The sequence below is a fragment of the Protopterus annectens genome, chromosome 12.part0 (assembly GCF_019279795.1).
Source record: "Protopterus annectens isolate FY-2018-M chromosome 12.part0, PAN1.0, whole genome shotgun sequence".
In the NCBI taxonomy this organism is placed as follows: Eukaryota; Metazoa; Chordata; order Ceratodontiformes; family Protopteridae; genus Protopterus; species Protopterus annectens.
The window spans coordinates 648,411,202-648,434,734 of record NC_056746.1 but is presented as its reverse complement, the minus strand read 5'-3'; the positions used below and the strand labels follow the sequence as shown (position 1 = coordinate 648,434,734).

Below are 23,533 nucleotides of genomic sequence, written 5' to 3'. Positions count from 1 at the left end.
TGGTTTTGCAGCTGTAGTCGGTTTGATATACAAATGTTGAGGTCTGAATACACCCTCAGAAGCCGGTGCCTGGTCAGCGGCTCCGGACCCATCCGAGGGAGATACATCCGTCGGTCCAATACCTTGAGTACCTTGTGGCATGCCGAACTCCACATGGGTGTCGGTAGAGGCCTGCGACTCTAAGGTAGCGGGTATCAGGGGCTGCGAAAGCACCTCACCAAGTACCGGCGTCTGGCTTAGGAGAAGCTTCGTCGTTGGTTTTGGATGTCGACTGCCTTTCTCTGTCCTTTTCTTTGCATTTTTTATGTACTCCGGTAGTCCGATTGCTATCCGATGACACTTCTGGGTTTTTAAATCCGTTTCCAAAATACTTTGATGCAAAAACATACCGACGCTTAATAGTGCGTTGGTTAAATCTAGCACAAAACCGACAGCTAGGCACGTTGTGATCAGGGCCTAGGCAAGGAATACAGTATAAATGGAAATCCTTATGAGGTATTTGCTTCCCACAAGTAATACAATTATTAACCTTTTCTGACATCGGTAAAAAGCGAGAAAAAAGTTTCCCCTACGGGGTACTTAGCTTTAGTGAAGACTTCGGTTCTGAAACTCAAACTCGAATATTTCAGTAGTCGGCCGGCACTTGTGAAATGCTTCTGCTTCAGGCACTGCGGGGCAAAAAAGACTAAAGAAAATGGCGTCGGCTGCATGTTTTATACCCCTGACTTCATGGAAGAGGAGACAGCAACCGACACAGGACCCAAGACTTTGGAATTCAGGCAGACTGAGGGCAACCTGCCAGCAGATTACCCAAATGTAATGACTGCAAAAGTGAAATACGAAGAACATCTGTCTCTAAAGTCTCAGCATCTGACAGTAATCTATAGTAACTCAAATGACAGTCTCCTTACAGACCGTATTTCTGCAGACATGACCTGTTATCCTTTCAAACCATTGACCATAAAATTCTGCTTGCTAAGTTACAAAACTTCAGCTTGGGAAAACATCATCACCTGGTCCCATAGCTATCTTGGCAGCAAGACCTTCCAAATTCACTAACAACCAGCTCACAACTAATGGAACACTAAAACAGGTGTCCCCCATGGCTCTGTTTTAGGCCCATTACCATGTTCTTTATTCATTAATGATTTAACCGATTCCTTACCTCAATGTAACTTTACCCTCTAAGCAGATAATACGTTTTTAATCCAAGGAAACAGATATCAACACAGTCCTACAACTTAATCTCCAGTAATCCTACTCTAATCTGTCAATGCTTGAAACAGAAACACCAAATTACCCCCCCCCCAAAAAAAAGTGTTATGCTCTTTTTCTTCTCTCACAGAGCCCCTCAACTTTCTGTCTTTGCTCTCACATACAACAGTTGTACAATTCCTTTTGTAGCAGAGTACAAATATTACCACTGACTACATTAAACTTTACAAGCCACACTGATAATGCAAGTCATCTCACAACTAAACCTCTGCTAATGGACATCAGATCTACTTGCTCTTACTGCCCTACAAAACACTGGCCATGAATATCCTTCTCCTTAAACTTGAATATTGACTTCCTGTGCTCTCTTTACACTGCTTATAACACTCCAAGACTTCGAGTCACGAGAATAAAACTGCCACATTTGTCCAACTTGCTGATAGAATCATGTTGATACATAGACAATTACACTAAACCCAAACAAACAGAAAATGCTGCACTGAAATCACTTTCAGCAAACATCTGGAAAAAAAAATTCTGCAGGGGAGTAAGCTCCCCCTACATCTCCCATTTGGGGGATTGCCCTCCCCAGAACTTAAATATACCTACTCCAAGGTTGCACAGCAATGGAGAAAAAGGGGATCCCTCCACTACTGATGAAGATGATTTCTTAAAAGGATTTTTGCTTTACTGGTGTTTTGCATAACTATTGTCGACGAACCAAAAGGCTCCCCTTGCTGACAACAGTGTACACCACTGCAACCTTCCAGATGACCTAAAATTGGCTATCCATTACTGAAAGGTCCATTTATCTTATCTATGCACCTTACTATATAACATTCTGAATTACGGCTACTGCCCCCTCTGAAAAACAAAATTCCCAATCAGGGAACAGTCCAGGAATTCACAGCATACCTTAACATCATTCAACCGCCCAACATTTAAAACGGACATGGATGAATGAGCCTTCTGACAAACAGACCCTTCTATCAGAAACAAAATTGCTAGCTGAAACAAGGCAGAAACATACCGTTTGCGAACTCCCTCTCTGAGCACCTCTTCAGGGAAGTCACTTGTAAATGCTTTAAGAATTTTCTTCTTCTTTTGGCTTTTCCCTGTTATGGGTTGCCACAGTGGAACACCAGTCCGCTCATGATTGGCAGTGGTGTTTTAGTGTCGAGTTGCCAGCCCAGCGACAACCTTCCACAGAAGGCACACACATGCACACACACTCATGCCTAGGGCCAATTTAGTGTGTCCAATCCACCTACAGCATTGTCTTTGGGATGTGGCAGGAAACCGGAACACCCGGAGGAAACCCATGTGACCACAGGGAGGACATGCAGACTCTGCACAGAAGGCACCCCAGCCGTGGATTGAACCGGAGAACCTCTTGCTGTGAGGTGGCAATGCTAACCATAAATGCTTTAGGAATAATAGTTAAAATTCTAAAAATTCTTATAGTCTCTATATTGTTGTAATTTCCCATTTAACTCTTCTTAATCCTGGGTTCTCCTCTTAGTTTCTAGGGCTATTTCTGTAATCTATATTTTTAACTCACTTCAGTTTGAGTTTCTTTTCATGGAAATTCAACTTTACAATGTTAAGAAAAAAGTTCTTGTAGCCAAATTGTTTTGCAACCTAACTTTTTAGAAATAACCAAACACTGTATAATACTCTACGTTATAAACTGTATAACTGTATATGAACTGTCTAAAATTGTTCCAGCTATATAAACTAACATACTCCACCAAATAAATGTCCAAGAAACTCAGGGATAAAACTGGGGTGAGTTGCATGGCTAAGCTTGTAAAGACCCTGGTGGTCATTAGGCTAATATAAACCATGAACACTTACACACTTTATGAGAGAGTATGTTTAGCATTGTTTATTACCTCCGAGCTCAGGTCACAGCTGAAATGGGTCTTAGCTGAAATGGGTCTTTGGACAAGTCCACTTACCCAGTTACCAAATAGTAAATAAATAAAAAAATAAAGTATTTGTAAAGGGCGACAATAACTTAAGTGGAGTCCTACCTTCCTATGATGTTTAACATTTTTCTCCAAAGAAGAGTATTGCATAATCATTAGCTTCTTTCAGACTTCAAAAAGAAAAAACACTCTGTGTAAATGCCACTGAAATATTTACAGGACCAGAAGGATATTAAGCGTGTATGTATTACTGGGTCTACACGACTGCATTTTACCACAATGGAAGCCTTGCATCACAACATGAAAATCTCAAGCATTCTCCATAATTAACCTTCCATATAATTAAGTTAGCATTTCTATAAAGACTGCATTGCAGTGTGAAGTTGTTGCTAAAGGCCTATGGTTACACTGCCGGCTCTTACCTACCTCTAGAACACAGCAACGCCCCTGATGCCATCGCTACTTGCAAGGCTTGTGCAAGTCTGTCTAATGACAATTCAGTTTCCTTTGCTGCATTTAAAGGATTGAGTTCATCAACCAGCCTATTAAGATCCTCAACCAGTGAAACCACATTCTCAAAAATGATAAGCCCAAGGCGTCCATACAAGTTTTTCTCTGTCAAGTGACCTTGCAGCATCATCAACACTTGCAAAATACTCAAGTGCAGCTTGGAATACAGAACAGTGGAGTCTTTTTCATTCTCTGCCTCCCGGTCTTTTGGGATCTTATTGCTGTGACCATTCATCAAGGATGTCTTTCTGTACCTCCTATATGCCAGTGGGGCTCTCACACACCAGCGAATCAGTCCTGTTAGTGGAGTAAGTTCTAAATACTGCACATGCTGGTTAGCTGCAATTGGTGTATTTAAAAAGGTGATGAGAGTCAATCTGGGATCATCAAAAATCCATGATGCTACCATTTCCAGCAGATCAGGAGGTGGAATTAAGTCATCTGAAGCAAGAAGAAAGTAAATGTATTAGCAAGGTACAAAAAAAAAACACAACAAAGTTTAGTTCAACTGTTCTTATTTCCCTGACTGAAAGAAGGCACTTACATTTAATTTAATACACACCTCTATCATTCTGCTTTACTAAGATTGACCATTCTGCAAGTTCACCTTCAAACTCATACTTTTAACCAGGCATGAAATGAACCATCTATTGGCAAATTAAAAAGATCAAAATTCACTAGACACACATGGGTGCATGGACAATGTTAGCTGTGTGTTTCTGGGTGGGATTTACCCTGTCTGCATAAAAGAAACAGTCACATGTACTACTATGCAATCCTATCTAACCGCCCTCTAGTTGAAATGTAGATAACTGAAATAACTAAAAAATCTACATTCAAAAAGATCACTTAAACACATTTGTACAGTATGTGCAAAGTTTTCTGCAGAACAGCTCAGAATGTTATCTGCACACAAAAACAGCAATACATATGATGCAATACATGATTACAATATTAGAGGAAGTCCTATTTAACTCATTCCCTCCAATGGAGCTCAGGAAGCTTGCACTGTAACTTCCAATGGAAGCCTTTTAACAGAATCAAATTACCATGCTGCTCAACGCTACAAGTCTAAATCTCAAAATGCACTCACTCGAAGCACTCCTTAAAATGGAGAACATCAACATTTGTGCTGCAACAGAGACCTGGTTCAAGGCAGCAGAAAGCACCCCCACACTACCAGGCTACAACTCATTCCACACCTTTCGGCCTCAGAATTTGGACCGAAGCTCCAAAGTTGGTGGTGATTCCATATTCATACGCACACCTCCAGACTGGTAGCCCAACATAACCCATCCGAGATACTTCAGGTGCAGCTAACATTGGGTAAGACAGCGATTCAGGTCATAGCCTGCTACTGGTACCCAACCATGTCCCAAGACTCACACTCCACGTTCCTAAGCACCCTGAAGAATATTAGGGTCCAACCTAACACTCTCTTATTAGGCGACTTCAACTACCCCTCCATTAACTGGGAAAACTACTCATGTTCCAATACACTTGCCCAACATTTCCTGGAGTTCATTAATTCCAATGCTCTGGACCAGCTCATTGTTACCCCCACTAGAGGTAGCAACATCCTTGACCTGGTCATTACTAACATGGGCAACCGCTGCTCTACACCAATAGTCAGCACCTTCCTGGATAGATCCGACCACAAACTAATCACTTTGGACCCCCCCCCCCACAAAGGTAACCACCATGACAAACTTCTCCAAAGCTAACTTTGGGCTCCTAAAAACAGAGGTGGCTAACTTCACGGCACCCATGCAAATGAAGAATAGTTGTATGACCGCCGAATCATACACCAATGCATTGTACGAACATGTACACAAATGCATGGATCTCGTCATACCCAATAGAACCAAGATGCTCTCTTCCAAAAAAGTAAGCCAATCTGGTGGTCCCCTACCATAAACAAGTTCTACAACAGGAGGAGGAAACTGATGCAGAATAAGGTGAAGTCCCAAGACTGGAAAAATTCCCATATCAGCCTCAACAAAAAGTTGAGATCCCTCATCAAATCCTCTAAAGCTAGCTATGAAAACAGAATTGCAGCAGATAGTAAAGACAACCACAAGGTCTTCTATAGTTATGTAAAGAATCTCCACGGCAATACCAAGATTTGCTCTGAGCTACTGCACAATGGTACCTCCTATACCGAGCAAACAGATATTGCCAGTATACTGGCTGACAGATTCAGTGCCAGCTTTACACCCCCCCCCCCAAAGGATCAATCACAATACCAGTAGATTGCCAGGCACCCAGTATTACTGCTACACAGGTTAAAACAGCACTATCCAAGGCCAAGAATACAGCTTCTATGGGACCTGACAATATCCCTGGCTGTGTTCTACATGAACTACAGAGTAAACTGGCACATCACCTGTGTGCCCTGTTCAATCACAGCCTCACCTCAGGCTTTGTCAATACCGAATGGCGCACTGCTACAATCATCCCTCTCCACAAAGAAGGAGTGGCTACAGACCCTGGGAACTATTGTCCCATTAGCCTGATGAGTCTGACATGCAAAGCTATGGAATGCATCATCATGGAACTAATAAACAAGGATATAGGGAATCTCCAAACTCTGGATCCCACACAGTGTGGTTTTGTGAAGGGTAGATCATGCCTGCTCAACTTGGTCGACTTCTTTGAGTCAGTCACCAGAGCTGTGGATGAAGGCAAAGTGGTTCAAACAGCCTATCTTGATCTGGCCAAGGCTTTTGATACCACTCCCCACTCAGGAATCATACAAAAACTCACTAAGCTAGGCATCAGTCCCTATATCACTAGGTGGGTTGCAAACTGGCTCACAGATAGAACCCACAGTGTGAAAGTAGCTGACTCCAAGTCAGACTGCCGACTAGTCAAGAGTGGACTCCCACAGGATTCGGTCCTAGGTCCCCCTCCTGTTTGTTACCTACTTCTCTGGTGTCCAGGCCAACACAAAGGGACTCTGGCTGACAAAGTTCGCAGACGATTGCAAGTTGGGAGCTATTATTAATTCCCCAAGTGATGTTGACATCCTACAGAATGGCCTGACTGAGACCAACGACTGCTGTCGGAACCATGGCCTTACGCTCAATGTAAAAAAATGTGTCGTCATTCCCTTTGGGAAAAACCCAGTTCCCGTGAATTACCACAATGATAGTAGTCCACTGAACACAGAAGGCGTTGTAAGAGATCTTGGGAACACATGTTGACAGCAACCTCTCTTTTGATCACCACATTGCCATTATGGTCATAAAGTCCTTCTATGTGGCACATCTCATTACTAAGGGTTTTGCAACCAGGAAGAAAGAGGTCATCTTCTCCCTCTACTCTTCCCTCATTAGGCCACTCATCGAGTACAATACCCCATTTGGCTTGTACCTCACTAGACACTTGCAACAACTGGAGAGGCCGCAAAAGTACCTCACAAAGAGGATCTTGGGCCTTAAACACTTCTCCTATATGGACAGACTCAAAAGACTCCCAACTATTCTCAGTCTCATATCGCCTACTTAGAGGCGATCTCTGCTTGACTTACAAAGCCATGTCTGACCCAGCTCTGTTAGAAATGCTACATCTAAAGAAATCCCAATCCCTCCGCACCACACGCTTCAGAGACCTCAACCTCATTACCACAAATAACAGAACATGCTGGAGGAACAGGTTCATAACCCAGAGACTGCTCATGCTATGGAATAGACATTCCATACATGTCAAGCAGAGCACCTCGCTGACCCTCTTCAAGAGAAATCTTGAGTGGATGGAAAATGGAAAATTCACCCCGGGAATAATTCCAGTGTCTCTACTCAACAGATGCAGTGGGAAAGTACAGTTCTGTACACTTACCATAAATGTAGATGTTCAGGTGTATTCACTGTTGCAGTCATTACATTTGGGTTATCTGCCTGCAAGTAGCCCACAGCTGGCCTGAATACCAGAGTCTTGGATTCCTGCATCGGATGCTGTCTCTTCTTCCATGATGTCAGGTCGTCAGGGGTATAAAAACGTGCAGCCAACACCTTGACATCAGTTTTTCTTGCCCCAGATGTTAGGTGCCCCCACAATAGGAAGCAATTATATGTTATGGTACACCTCCATCAAAAAGCAAATACACCAGAAAGCTTAAATACACCAAACAAGAAGGAAAGGTAGAGCTAAGAGAAGTCAGGGGACTGCAGGGAGGGTAACCAGGACTGCAACAGTGAATACACTCAAACATCTACATTTATGGTAAGTGTACACAACTGTACTATGTTCTTCATGTTTCACAGGTGCAGTCATTACATTTGGGTTGATTCCTAAAGCTAAGGAAGGGAGGAAGAAGTTAGAGATTATTAGGGCCAGCTATTAAGCCCTGCAAAACTGCAGTGGCAAAACCAGCTCTGGATTTGGATAAAATAGGCATGTGGTAATGCTTGGTGAAGGTATATACAGAGCTCCAAGTAGCAGCTTCTAGTATGTCCCTAGTAGGAACTCCTCTGAGAAAGGCTGTAGAGGTAGATGCAGCCCTGGTGGAATGTGATCTTATCCCCTGTGGGTGAAGTTTTCCATAGTGCTTATAGCACAAATGAATGAAATGGGCTATCCGTTTAGAAATGGTTTGCTTTGAAATGGCCTTCCCCTCTGCCCCTGCAGCAAAGCCAACTAGCAGCTGTTCAGATTTTCTGAGAGGTTTAGTCCTGTCCAAATAAAATCCAAGTTGTCTGTGCATGTCCAAAGAGTGCAGTATTCATTCTCCTTTGTTTTGTGGATTTGAGAAAAAGGTAGGCAAATGAATGGACTGATTTAGGGCCACACTAGACACCACCTGGGGCATAAAGGAAGGACTGGTCATGAGGGAAACCCTGTCTGCATGGAAGATAATGAAGGTCTCCACTGCCATGAGGGCCTGTAATTCAGACACTCTTCTTGTTGAAGTGATGGCTAGAAGGAAGGCTGTTTTCCAAGAAAGGAATTTTAACTCTGCAGATGCAGCTGGCTCAAAAGGAGAGAGAGTGAGCTTTTCCAATACAAAGTTAAGGTCCCAGGCTGGAGTAGGGGCTCTCCTGGGGGGGGGGGGTCTTAAATTCTTGGCCCCTCTGAGGAATTGCTTTAGCAGTGGGGTGAGAGAAGAGGGGTGGTTCAGTGTTATAATGTGCTGAAATGCCAGAGGCATGAATTTTTATAGATGAGAAGGTTAGGCCCTTGTGGAACATTTCTGTTAAGTACTGAAGTATATGCGGTAAGCTGGGCACTGTTGTGCCCATCTCCCGAGTCTGGCTCCAGGAACAGTATCCTTTCCACTTTTCAGCATAGGATTTTCTAGTACTAGGCCTCTTTGCCTCAAGAATGACATCTAGCACCTTGCTTACTGAGGGATGCTATTGGAGAGCTCAAGGAATTAGCCAGGCTGCAAGGTTCAGGGTTTGAAGTTGAGGGTGCAGAATCTGGCCTGCCTGATGAGATAGCAGGGAAGGGGTCTGAGGCAGGTGCCATGGTTCCAGCAATGTCATACTGTGCAAGAGAGGGTACCAGTGCTGGCATGGCCAGTCTGGTGCAATCAGTATTGTCCTTGGCTTGTCCTGTTTGATCTTTAGCAGGACCTTCGAGAGGAGAGGCAGAGGGGGGAAGGCATAAACCGAGAGGCTTTCCTAGGTAAAGGACAGGGCATCCACTTTCCAAGCTTGACTGTGGGGAGTCTTTGTGCAGAATTTGTCCAATTGGTAGTTCTGAGGGGAGGCAAACAGATCTATCTCTGGAGTCTCCCATTTGTTCCTCAAGAGGTTGAATATTTTTGGTTCCAGTTTCCATTTGTGTGGGTCCATGAGATTTCTGCTTAGGTCGTCTGCAAGAGAATTTTGCTTGCCTGGCAGGAATTGAGCCTGTAAATGCACTTGATAGCTAAAGGCTGTGTTCCACAGAGCCATGACTAGTCTGCAGAGAGGGTACGATTGGGTTCCCCTCCTGCTTGTTTATGTACCACATAGCTGTGGTGTTGTCTATCTTTACCAATAACGGTCCTGGAAGAATGTGGTCCTTGAAGGCTGTCATGGAATTCTGTACAGCTAACATTTCTTTTTGGTTGATATGCAGGTGCGTCTGTCTTGGGTTCTATTTGCCCTGAATGCACTGCCCTGCCAAGTGAGCCCCCCATGCATAGTCTGATGTGTCTGTTGTTAGGGTTTGGCGGTAGGGCGTCGAGTGAAAGGGAGCCCCTTGTTGTGGTAGCAGGCCTCTGCCCACCAAAGGAACTCTGTCTTTATACAAGGAATTATAGGAATCATTGATTCCAGGTCCTGAGAATGTTGACACCATAGGCTTTTTATATACCATTGTAGTTTCCTCATATGCAGTCTTGCATATGGAATTAGTAGAATGCAAGAGGCCGTGAACCCCAGAGCTTGCAGAATTTTCCTTGCAGATAGCTGGGTCTTTGTGGCCAGTAGTCTGAAGTAGATTGTCAAATAAACTTGTTTCTCTGGAGTGCGGAAAGCCATATGGGAAGTTGTATTCAAGCTTGCTCCCAGGAATACAATTTGTTGGCAGGGTACTAAGTGAGATTTCTTTTCGATTACAGTGTACCCCAGTGAGTTTAGAAGATTCTTTACGAATGCCAGATGTTTTAATAGCAATTCCTGGCTTTCTGCCTGAATCAGACAATCTTCCAAGTATGGGTATATCTGAATATTTCTCTGCCTGCAAAATGCAATGGCTGGAGCTAGACACTTTGTGAATACCCTGGGTGTAGTAGATAAGCCAAAGGGAAGTGCAGAGAACTGAAAGTGCATGGAGCCTGCCCTGAAGCATAGGTATTTCCTGCAAGATTCCCTTATTGGAATATGCAGGTAAGCTTCATTTAAGTCTAAGGTTGCCAACCAGGCATCTTTGCCCATCATAGGCAGCAGCATCTTGAATTTTGGGATTACCAAAAAAGTGTTGAGAACACTCGAGAGGTGCAGGACAGGACACCGCCAGCTGTCTTTTCTGGGTAACAGGAAAAGTCTTGAGCAAAAACCTTGTCCCCTTTCTTCTGCTGGGACAGGTTGAATAGCCCTAATACTTAGAAGAGAGATAACCTGCTGTTGAGCCTCTGCCTACTGATTTGGGGGTAGGTCTGGCCAACTGTTTGGGGTTGGTAAGGTGTGGAAGTGGAATCTGTATCCTTGGCAGATTATATTCAAAACCCATCTGTCCTGGGTAATGAGTTCCCAGTTTTTTGCATGCAAGGAGAGCTTTCCTCCTAAGGGAGCAGGCAGCTGAGCAAGGCTTGGAAGGGTTAAGGTTAAGTCATTGTGCCATTTTCCCGTGGGGGGGTGTCTTACTACTCCCTGCTTTGGAAGTGGGAACCCCCCACTGCTTAGGCCTGTGTGTAGCCTGAGACTGTAACCTAGGTGGTGTGTTGTTCCTGGGTCTGGACTGAGAAGGCCTGGAAGAGGCTGGAAAGGACCAATTCTTTGATGGCCAATGCCTACTAAACCTGGGAGGCTGTACTTGCAAGAAATCTTTAACAGTTTGCATAGATTTGGCTTTTTCCTCCATCCTTTTGAGTACTTCTTCTGCTTTGCTGCCAAACAGGTGGTCTTGGTTTAAGGGAGCATCCAGTAATTTAGCTTTAACATGATCTGGCAAGTTTTGCTCCTTAAGCCAAGCATGCCTTCTAAGTAATGACCCAGTGACAGCAGCCCTGCAAGATGCTTCTAAAGCATCAAAACCACATTGCAAAATATGTTTACCAACTTGTTCAGCAGAATGCATTAACTCTTGCAAATCTTTGTGTTCAGCACAGTCAGGCATCAACATCATTTTTTGTTTAAGTAGTCCCATAATATGCTGCTGATACTTTAACATATGAAACTGGCAATTTAAAGCCCTAATGGCCAAGGATGCAGAAGTGTATACCTTCTTACCCCATCTGTCTAAGGCTCTAGAGTCCCTATCAGAAGGGCTAGGATTTTTGGCAGTAGTAGCCTTAATGCCTTTTGGTCCTTGGGAACCAGTCTCTGGATCCGCAGTAGGATTCTTGAAGAGGAATTTGTGAGAGTCCGGTACTCTGTAGTACCTGTCAGGTTTCCTGGGAGCTGGAGGCAAAGTGTCTGGGGTAAGGCAGAATTCCAAGATAACATCATCTACAATCGCCAGAACAGGAGGGATAGCTAGAGGCCTGTGTTGAGACAGGAGTAAAAATTCCCTTAGTCTCTTTTTGGACTCAGAATAGTTCTGGCTTTCCCAGCAGAAATACTCCCTAAGGGTACGCAAGGTTTCACGAAAAGAAAAATCTTCTGGAGGGGAAGCAGAGGGAATGGAATCCTCTGCATCAGAATCCTCATAAGTAGATAAGGGTAAATCCTGGTAGTCAGAAGGAACAGAGATATCAGATTCCTGATCCGAAGAATCAAAGAAAATCAGTTCTAGGTCTCTTAGAGGGGGGAAGGCTGGCTTCCTCTATTTAAGGTAATGAGGTCTTCAGCCATTCTAATCATTTGCTTTTGAGGCATATGGGCCTGAGAATGTGGTTTGTTCTTCGGTTTTCTATGCGTAGTGCGAGCTTTAGGCCGGAGGAATTCGGTATTCTTAGCTTGAAACAAAGTCGTCGGTTTAATATGAAAATCAGTAGGCCTGAATACACCCTCAGAAGCCAGTGTCTGCACAGCGGTTCCGGACCCATCCAAGGTAGAGACATCTGCAGGTTCCATAGTTGAAGAAGCATCTCGTGGCATACCAGACTCCGAATGGGTCTCAGTAGAGGCCTGCGAATCTGTGGTAGCAGGTATCAGGGGCTGTGAAAGCGCCTCACTGAGTATCGGCAGACTGACAGCTAGCTTAATGGAAGCGTTGTCCGCAGTTTTGGACCTATGCAGTCTGTCTCTGTCTTTATCCTTACGTTTTTTCGGAAGATCGGTAGTCGGATGGCTTAACGAAGCCAGTACGAAGATAGAGAACGAAAGAATTTAGCTACAAAAATAGCCTGATGACGAATAGTTCGGGTGTTGAACAAGGCACAAAATCGACAGCGAGGGACGTCATGGTCTGGGCCTAAATAGGTGATGCAGTAAGAATGAAAATCTCTGAGATATCTGCTTTCCACAGGCAAGACAATTGTTAATTTTTTTCTGACATTGGTTAGAACAAGAAAAAAGGATCCCCAATGGGGTACTTATCTTTTTGAAGACTTCAGGTCTGAAACTCGAAAACGAAAATTTCAGGAGTCGGCCGACCGGCACTTGCGAACTGCTTCTGCTACGGGCATTGCACTGCAAGAAAGACTGATGTAATGGCATCAGCTGCGTGTTTTATACCCCTGACGACCTGACATCATGGAAGAAGTGACAGCATCTGACGCAGAAATCCAAAGACTCTGGTATTCAGGCTGGCTGAGGGCTACCTGCATACAGATAACCAAAATGTGATGAGTGAAACATGAAGAACATCTTCCCTAATAACTCTTGAATAATTTCTAATACCCATTCCTTAAATTTCTCTCTTTTTAAGAGGTAGGTGGGAAAGTGCCAGTGTCTTATTTTTACCTTATTACCCTGCAGTTTTATCTTGGTGTTTATTGGTGCATGATCAGAGATAATTATAGATGTGTGCTGAAGCTTTCAATTAAATGCTTATGTCCCTGTGAAATATAATTTTTACCTAATCTAGCTCAGTAAATTCCTACTATTGAATTCACATCTTCATACCAAACATTTTCACAAATTTCTTCAGAAATATACCCTCTTTTGTTATATTGTCCTTATTGTCCTTCTAGATCCCCCTCTGATACATCTTCACTACTGCAAATCAAACTCCAGTCTCCACCTATAAATAATATTCCCTGCTGAAAGCTGATTATTTCTCCCAAGATGTTCTTAAGCTCCATTAATTGCAGGCCCTGAACCTCTAGGGTGCCTGAAGTGGCACCCCATCCTAGCTCCCAACTATGAAATATCCCTGAGGAGTTCCTGGGATGGCAGAGGAGGTTGAAAGGGAAGGCCCAGACTGACAGATATCTGCTGAACCCAGCACTGAAGTTCCAGTTTGAGACAAAGGAGCAGAGGAAACAGATAATCTAGCAGGTGGCAGTGTTGAAGCCACACTGATCTGAGGTACCACTGAAACTCTCTCATAAAAAGCCTGGCCCAAGGAAGCATGGGGATGGTAGAAGCCATGAACCCACCCCTTTCCAAAACGCCACTGAAGAAACAAAGCCCTAGTGAGGCGAGTCCTGACCTTGCCTGAAAATTACTTGTTACATTGAAAAGAGAAAAGGCAAGGAAAAACACTTGGAAACCATTTCATATGAAGGTAAGAAAACAGGACTACCAGTGTAGAAATAAAAAACTGACTGGCGTTCCTGAAGGATTATGTTCTATTTAAGTAGTAGCTGAGCTGCCCATGGAAATAGTACAGTTTGTACACTTACCATAAATGTGATGTTTGAGTATATTCACTGTTGCAGTCATCACATTTGGGTTATTTGCCTGCAGGTAGCCCTCAGCCGGCCTGAATACCAGAGTGTTCGGATTTCTGTGTCGGATGCTGTCTCTTCTTCCATGATGTCACGTCAGGGGGTATAAAACATGCAGCCGACGTCATTACATCAGTTTTTCTTGCCCCAGATGTCAGGTGCCCCCACAATAGGAAGCAATTATATGGTATGGTACATCCCCATCAAAAAGCAAATACACCAGAAAAAATAAATATACCTAACAAGAAGGAAAGGGAGAGCCAAGAGAAGTCAGGGGGGCTGGAGGGAGGGTAACCAGGACTGCAACAGTGAATACACTCAAACACCTACATTTAAGGTAAGTGTACACAACTGTACTATTTTCTTCATGTTTCACTGTTGCAGTCATCACATTTGGGTTGATTCCCAAAGCTAAGAAAGGGAGGAGGAAGTTAAAGAGCATTAGGACCAGCTATTAAGCCCTGCAAGACTGCAGTGGCAAATCCAGCTCTGGATTTAGAAAAAGATAGGCATGTGGTAATGCTTGGTGAAAGTATGTACAGAGCTCCAGGTAACAGCTTCTAGGATGTCCCTGGTAGGGACTCCTCTGAGAAAAGCCGCAGAGGTAGATGCAGCCCTGGTGGAATGTGATCTTATCCCCAGAGGGGTAGGTTTTCCATGGTGCTTGTAGCAGAAATTAATGCAATGGGCTATCCATTTTGAAATGGTTTGCTTTGAAATGGCCTTCCCCTCTGCCCCTGCAGGAAAGCCAACTAGCAGCTGTTCAGATTTTCTGAGAGGCTTAGTCCTGCCCAAATAAAATCTAAGCGTCTGTACACGTCCAGAGAGTGCAGTATTCGTTCCCCTTTGTTCTGTGGATTAGGGAAAAAAGTAGGCAAATGAATGGACTGATTTAGGGCCACATTAGACACCACACCTTGGGCATAAAGGAAGGATTAGTCCTGAGGGAAACCCTGTCTGCATGGAAGATAATAAAGGGTTCCACTGCCATGAGGGCCTGTAATTCAGACACTCTTCTTGCTGAAGTGATGGCTAGAAGGAAGGCTGTTTTCCAAGAAAGGAATTTCAACTCTGTTGTTGCAACTGGCTCAAAGGGGGGGGGGGAGCGTGAGCTTTTCCAAAACAAAGTTAAGGTCCCAGGCTGGAGTGGGAGCTCTCCTGGGGGGGGGGGGTCTTACATTTTGGCCCCTTGTTTTGGCAAGGGGAGAGAGAAGAGGGGTGGATCAGTATTATAATGTGCTGAAATAGCAGAGGCATGAATTTTAATTGACGAGAAGGATAGGCCCTTGTGGAGCATTTCTGTTAAGTACTGTGGAATATAAGGTAAGCTGGGCACCGCTGTGGACATCCCCCGAGCCTGGCTCCAGGGACAGTATCTTTTCCACTTTTCAGCATAGGATTTTCTAGTACTAGGCCTCCTTGCCTCCAGAATGACATCCGTCACCTGCATACTGAGGGATGCTAGACGAGAGCTCAAGGAATTAGCCAGGCTGCAAGGTTCAGGGTTTGAAGCTGAGGGTGCAGAATCTGGTCCGTATGATGGGACAGCAGTGAAGGGGTCTGAAGCAGGTGCCATGGTTGCAGCAGTGTCATATTGCGCAAGAGGGGGTACCAGTGCTGGCATGGCCAGTCTGGTGCAATCAGTATTGTCCTTGGTTTGTCCTGTTTGATCTTTAGTAGAACCTTCAAGAGGAGAGGCAGAGGGGGAAAGGCATAAACCGAGAGGCTTTCCCAGGTAAAGGACAGGGCATCCACTTTCCAAGCTTGAATGTGGGTAGTTCTTGTGCAGAATTTGTTCAATTGGTAGTTCTAAGGGGAGGCAAACCGGTCCATCTCTGCAGTCCCCCATTTGTTCCTAAAGAGGTTGAATATTTTGGGTTCTAGTTTCAATTCGTGTGGGTCCATGACATTTCTGCTCAAGTCTGCCAGTGAATTTAGTTTGCCTGGCAAGAATTGAGCTTGTATGTGTACTTGGTAGCTCAAGGCTGTGTTCCACAGAGCCACGCCTAGTCTGCAGAGAGGGTACAAGTGGGTTCTCCCCTGCTTGTTTAAATACCACATAACTGTGGTGTTGTCTGTCTTTACTAATAGTTGTCCTGGAAGAATACAGTCTTTGAAGGCTGTCAGAGGATTCTGTACAGCTAACATTTCTTTCTGACTGACATGCAGGTGCATCTGTCTCGGGTTCCATTTGCCCTGAATGCACTGCCCTGCCATGCGAGCCCCCCATGGATAGTCTGATTCGTCTGTTGTTAGGGTTTGGTAGGCAGGGGGTCGAGTGAAAGGGAGTCCCTTGTTGTGGTAGTAGGCCTCTGCCCACTAAAGGAACTCTGTTTTCATACAAGGAATGATAAAAATCATTGTTTCCAGGTCCTGAGAATGTTGACACTATAGGCTTTTTAGATACCATTGGAGTTTCCTCATATGCAGTCTTGCATATGGAATTAGTAGAATGCAAGAGGCCATGATCCCCAGGGCTTACAGTATTTTCCTTGCAGATAGCTGGGGTTCTGTGGCCAACAGTTTGAAGTAGGTTGTCAAATAAACTTGTTTCTCTGGAGTGAGGAATGCCATCTGGGAAGTTGTGTTCAAGCTTGCTCGCAGGAATACCATCTGTTGGCAGGATACTAAGTGAGATTTCTTTTCGTTGATGGTGTACCCCAGTGAGGTTAGAAGTTTCTCTTCAAATGCCAGGTGTTGTAATAGCAAGTCCTGGCTTTCTGCCTGAATTAGACAATCGTCCAAGTATGGGTATATTTGAATAATGTATCTGCCTGCAAAATGCAATGGCTGGAGCTAGACACTTTGTGAATACCCTGGGTGCAGTAGATAAGCCAAAGGGAAGTGCAGAGAACTGATAGTGCATGCAGCCTGCCCTGAAGCGTAGGTATGTCCTGCAAAGATTCCCTTATTGCGATGTGCAGGTAAGCTTCCTTTAAGTCTAAGGTTGCCAGCCAGGCATCCTTGACTAGCATGGGAAGAAGCTGTTGAAGAGTTAGCATTTTGAATTTTGGAACTACCAGAAAGGTGTTGAGAATAGAGAGGTCCAGGATAGGACGCCATGAGTTGTCTTTTCTGGGTACCAGAAAAATTCCTGAATAAAAACCTTGTCCCCTTTGTTCTGCTAGGACAGGTTGAACAACCCTGATACTGAGAAGAGAGAGAACCTGCTGTTGGGCCTCCTCCCATTGATTTGGGGGTAGGTCTGGCCAACCATTTGGGGTTCGTAGTGTGTGGAAGTGGAATCTGTATCCTTGGGAAACTATGTTCAAATCTCACTTGTCCTTGGTAAAGAGTTCCCAGTTTTTTGCATGCAGGACGAGCTTTGCACCTAAGGGAGCAGGTAGCTGAGCAGGGCTTGGAAGGGTCAAGGTTAAATCACTGTGCCATTTTTTCTTAGGGAGAGTGGCTTACTACTCCCTGCTTTGGAAGTGGGAGCCCCCCACTGCTTAGGTCTGTGCGTAGCCTGAGACTGTAGCCTAGGTGGTCTGCTGTTCCTGGGTTTGGACTGAGAAGGCCTGGAAGGGACTGGAAAGGACCAGTTCTTGGAAGGCCAATGCCTACTGAATCTGGGAGGCTGTACTTGTAGGAAATCTTTTAACAGTTTGCATAGATTTAGCTTTTTCTTCCATCCTTTTGAGGACTTCTTCTACTTTGTTGCCAAAAAGGCAGTCTTGGTTTAAGGGAGCATCCAGTAATTTAGCTTTAACATGACCTGGCAAGTTTTGTTCCTTAAGCCAAGCATGCCTTCTAAGTACAGACCCAGTAACAGCAGCCCTGCAAGATGCTTCTAAAGCGTCAAAACCACATTGCAAAGTATGTTTACCAACTTGTTCTGCAGAATGCATTAAATCTTGCAATTCTTTGTGTTCAGCACAGTCAGGAATCAACATAATTTTCTGTTTAAGTAGTCCCTTAACATGCTGCTAATACTTTGGCATATGAAACTAGCAATTTAAAGCCCTAATGGCCAAAGTAGCAGAAGTGTATACTCTCTTACCCCATCTGTCTAAGGCTCTAGAATCTCTAACAGAAGGGGTAGGATTTTTGGCAGCAGTAGTCTTAATGCCTTTTGGTCCTTGGGAAATGGTCTCTGGATCCGCAGAAAGATTCTTGAAGAGGAACTTGTGAGTCAGGTACTTTGTAGTACCGGTCAGATTTTCTGGGAGTTGGAGGTAAAGTGTATGGGGTAAGCCTAGATTCCAAGAAAGCATCATCTACAATGTCCAGAACAGGAGGGATAGCTAAAGACCTGTGTTGAGGCAGAAGTAAGAACTCCACAAGTCATTATTTGGACTCAGAGTAATCCTGGCTTTCCCAGCGGAAATGCTCCCTAAGAGTATGCAAGGTTTCACAGAAAGAAAGATCTTCTGGAAGGGAGGCAGAGGGACTGGAATTATCTGCATCAGAATCCTCATAGGTAGATAAGGGCAAATACTGGTAATCAGAAGGAGCAGAAATATCAGATTCCTGATCAGAAGAATCAGAAAAAAATTCAGTTCTAGGTCTCAGAGGGGGAAGGCTTGCTTCCCCTAATTAAGGTAATAAGGTCTTCAGCCATTCTACGCATTTGTTTTTGAGGCGTATGGGCCTGAGCTTGCAGTTTGGTCATCAGTTTTCTAGGCGTCGTGTGAGATTTTGGCCTGAGGGATTTGGAACTTCTGGATGGAAACAATGGCGTCAGTTTAATATGAATGTCTGTAGGCCTGAATACACCCCCAGAAGCCGGTGCCTGCACAGCGGTTCCAAACCCACCCAAGGTAGAGACATCCGCAGATTCCATAGTCGAAGAAGCATCTTGCAGTATACTGGACTCCGAATGAGTCTCAGTAGAGGCCTGCGAATCTGAAGTAGCGGGTATCAGGGGCTGCAAAAGCACCTCACAGAGTATCGGCGGACTGGCAACTAGCTTGATGGAAGCACCATCGGCAGTTTTGGACCTATGCAGTCTGTCTCTGTCTTTATCCTTACGTTTTTTTTTGGAAGATCGGTAGTCGGATGGTATGACAAAGCCATTTCGGAGTACTGAGATAGAGTACGAAAGTAATTGGCTGCAAAAAATAGCCCGACAATGAATAGTTTGGGGGTTGAACAAAACCGACAGAGACATCGTGGTCTGGGCCTAAACAGGGGATGCAGTAGGAATGAAAATCTCTGTGAGGTATTTGCTTTTCACAGGTAAGACAATTGTTAACTTTTACTGACATCTGTTGGAACAAGAAAAAGGATCCCCAATGGGGTACTTATCTTTTTTTTGAAGACCTTCGGTTCTGAAACTCGAAAACGAAAATTTCAGGAGACGGCCGACTGGCACTTGCGTACTGCTTCAGGCACCGCATGGCAAGAAAGACCGATGTAATGGCATCGGCTGCATGTTTTATACCCCGGACAACCGGACATCATGGAAGAAGAGACAGCATCCGACACAGAAATCTGAAGACTCTGGTATTCAGACCGGCTGAAGGCTACCCTGCAGGCAGATAACTCAAATGTGATGACTGCAACAATGAAACACGAAGAACATCCAGAGTATGCAAAATGCTTTCTTCTCTAATTATTAGATTCTGGAAAGAACACAGAGAGGTTAATAGCTTGTTTTAAATTTTGGTAAACTTTGAAAACCACATTAGGCATAAATTAAGGATTTGTTCTCAAACATAACTTTCTCATTTTTCACAAGGATAAATGTAACTCACCATAAAAGCTTTTCTAGCAGAGGTCATTGCAATGAGCAAGGCTGCCCTCCACATTAAGAGCTTCATATCACCCTAGTGAGAGTGCACCAGTTTTTCAAAAACTGAATTAAGATCCTAAGGAGGAGTCACCTGCTTTCTAACTGAACATAGTCTAAACCCCTTTCAAAAACTATTTAACTTGAGGCAGACAGAAAAGAAAGATCTAAGGACAGACAGGCAGAGATGATTGAAAGATGAATTTTGACAGAAGAGTAAAAATAGCCAAGGGTTAATAGCTCACAGAAATATTCTAGAATGAGAGGCATCCAAGCCTTTCAAGGATCCTGGTTGTTGGTTTGGCAACAACTAGAAAATATTTTCCACTTAACCATATATGGTTTTCTAGCAGCAGGTTTCTTAGTCTCTCTATTTTTTCCTCCCCTGTGGACATGCAGTAAGTATTAAAGAAAGAAAGAAAAAAGAGATGGCCAAAAGTAATTTAAAACCTATCATCCAGGCAGTCACCTGAACAATTTCCACACAGGGGTGCAAACACACACCATCTTGGAGGAATAAATCCAAACTGTGAGGAAGCCTATGATAATTGCTCTTGGCAATTTTCAAAAGAAGGGAGAACTACTGTTGTCTAGGCCAAAAGGGAGTCACCACAATTACCTTTGGAAATTCTTTCTGGATCTTTAGAAAAACACTGGATATCAGCGGAAAGGGTGGAAACTCATACAGCAACATTTCTGTTTTGGGAATGAGATGGCATCTGTCTTCCAGGCCTGTTTGAAAGGAATCATAGAGCAGAATCTCTCTCTCTCTCTGTTGTGAATGGATGCAAATTAATCTATTTGAGAATTTCCCCATGCTGGATGAATTCCTAGAACCCCCCCCCGATACAGTTTCCATTCATGAGGGTCTGTCCTGGTCATGCTTAGCTTGGCATGACTGCAATAATGTTTTTGCTCTTATGGAATGTAGATAACCTGGAGGGTTAAACTGTGCTGAGTTGCTGCATCCCAGGCTATCACGGTAAGTCTGTAGAAGGTGTAATCTGGTACCCAGTTTGTTTACATATCACATCACTGTAGTGTTGTCTTGAGACCACTTGCAGAGGTCCTTCAGACCAAAGATGATTTACAACTTGTAAAGCATTTACTACAGCCATATTTTTAACATTAGGCACTTTTGTCTATCATGCTTGCCCCACAAATCCTGAACTTTTATGCCTTTGGAAGCAGCTCCCAAAGCAAAGTCTGAGCCATTTGTTACATACAGAGGAGGAGGAGGAAGGGAAAAGGGGAGATGTGGGCTAAGAAGCAACTGGTCCATCCACCAAAGTAACTCCCTCCTTACAAATTCCAGCACTGGAATCTAAAAATATGTATCTATATCAGAATCTAGAACGTTCGCAATGTCGAATCTGACATTGTCGACACAAACAGCGAAACCGCAGAACATCAAAGAGGTAAATGGAAATCTCTGTAAAGGGAGATTTCCATTTACTTCAATGTAGTGCGGCCTTGGAGTTGGAATATTTAAGTATAGGGGAGTGTGGGGGCGCAGCCCCTCACGTGGGGTTGCAGGTCGGCTTGCCCCCCTGTTAAAGAAAGTAGGTCGATTTTTTGACTTTTTGTGACGTTTTTATTAGGTGTTCGATGTTACTGGACTTTGATGATATGGTGTCGATTATATCGTATTCGAAGTTCAGTAACTTCGAGCATATAATATAAACCCAAACATATAGGGGTACTGATTGAGACGAGACTGATCTGAGACATCACTGAATTCTCCTTATGTGAAGTTTGAGAATCATGATAATCGCAGAAGCCATGAAACTCCAAATCCTGAGATATTCCCGATGTCTGAGACTGCATTTAAAAGATCAGGAACTGCTCCTTGTAAAGTTCTATTTTATCATGAAGAAAAGACCTTATAACAGATGCACCCATTAGACATCCAAGAAAAAATATCAAGTGAGAAGGAATGAAAGATTTCTGTAAGTTGACCTGTAACTCCAGACTGAGCTGACAGAACTCAGAGAATCTTGACAAGTGGGAAAAAAAGGAGTCTCCAAATATGGCGCAATTGTCCAAATATGGAAAGATGTGAATCCCTTGCAATATGAAATGAGCAACCACTGGAGCCAGACACACTGTAAAAACTTTTGGTTCAACAGACACACCAAAGGGTAACATAGATACATTAAAGTATATACTATGTACTGCAAGTCAACTTGTCAAGAAAAAATTCACTCAAACTCAAGTCCAGCCTGACTGACAGAGTCTGCACCCTTCTCACTCCTGACTAAGCGGATGCCCTGCCACGTAGACATCAGCATCAGTGGTACACATGAGACACCCACCTGGACCATCTTTAGTTCTTTCTTGCCCTGGTTCTCACTAACAGGGAGGTTTGAGATCACAGCACAAAAAGGTCCCTATTAAATATGGACCCCCTGACAAGAATGCTCAGCTAGATGGACCTGCTTTGCTGCGTCTCCAGCCACTATGTCAACCTGAGGAGAAATTAAGTTATGTTCAACATACTGTCCACTAATAAAGTAATTGTAACTTCTCCTGAAGTCCCCTGTCAGAAAGCGAAGGAACTATTTTCCTTTTCTTTGGTAAAGTAAAAGGATTAAGTTCCTTGGCAATTCCCAGTAAATCTTCTCTGTCCATAGAAACAGAAACAGGAGACTGAATTCTTTTTCACCAAGTACACGTTCCCTAAAAATAAATGGACTCTCAGTAGGGACACTAGTTACAGTTTTCATCTGCCCACCATGGTCAAGTGCAGATTTTTCAACCGGCTCCTTCCCCCTGACACCAGCCAAAGTGGCTCTCCCTTGCCTACCAAGTTCATCTCTACTGCTACAGAGGACATGACTATCCTCCAGTCTTTGGTAGCTGAAAAGGTTACACTAATAGAACGTGGGGGTAAAAGATTGTCAGTCAGTGGAACATGAAGCATCCAGAATCACCCATCAGCAGCTAAGGCAGATAGAATATGAACTGTTTCTGTATACGAGTTCTCCTTTACAACTTTCTTCTCTTTGCAATCAGGGGTATATATTAACATGGAGACCAGAAGTTACTCCAGAGAAAGCAGAGGAAAAGACATAAAAATAGGAGAATGCAGCCTAGACGAGTCGGTAACTTGTACACTAAAGAAATTAAAAGTTATGTACTCACCAGAATGATGAATCTGTGTTGTCTATTTTCATTTTTCAACAAGTGGGTCTCGGATCAGACCTCGTATCTAAATCTGCCATTTTCTTTAGATTCTAGGATCCGACTCTCGAGCTCCTGTCTTTACCCATGATGTCCTAGACTGCTAAATTAGTAGCAGCAAACTCAGCATGAGGCCAGTATGGCTTAGGGCATAAGTAACCAAAATAACAAGAAACAGTACAGGTATAGAATACTGACTCAAACTGGAAACAGTGGTTCCAATGTACCTCATCAGATCACTCTCAAAGAGGAAGGATAGGGGAAGAATGAAACTGGACAACATAGATGTAAAGTTACGGTGAGTACATAACTAATATCTGATGTTGTCATTTTCATTCGTTCCACAATGAATGGGACAGAGTCCCCAGCTATGATAATCTTGAGTGGCCCCCGTGGAAGGATATTCCAGAGAACTGCAGAACCAAAAGCAGCCCTGTTCTTGGAGAGGATATTCCACTTGTAATGAGCAATAAAAGTAAGACAATTGGACCAAGTGGTCACAGCACAATCATCACTGGAAGCCCTGGCCCAAAAAGC

The 23,533-nt window shown here is 43.8% G+C and overlaps 1 protein-coding gene across 2 annotated transcripts in view; it reads right to left on the bottom strand.

Moving 5' to 3' along the window:
- The window catches only part of CCHR12.PART0H7orf26 (chromosome chr12.part0 C7orf26 homolog), a 1,310,154-nt gene that overhangs the window by 282,101 nt on the left and 1,004,520 nt on the right, over window positions 1-23,533 (bottom strand). For both annotated transcript variants that reach the window (XM_044089779.1, XM_044089780.1), the window contains exon 5: window positions 3,573-4,097. In XM_044089779.1, the coding sequence (XP_043945714.1) occupies window positions 3,573-4,097 (525 nt within the window). The remainder of the gene's footprint in view (window positions 1-3,572; window positions 4,098-23,533) is intronic.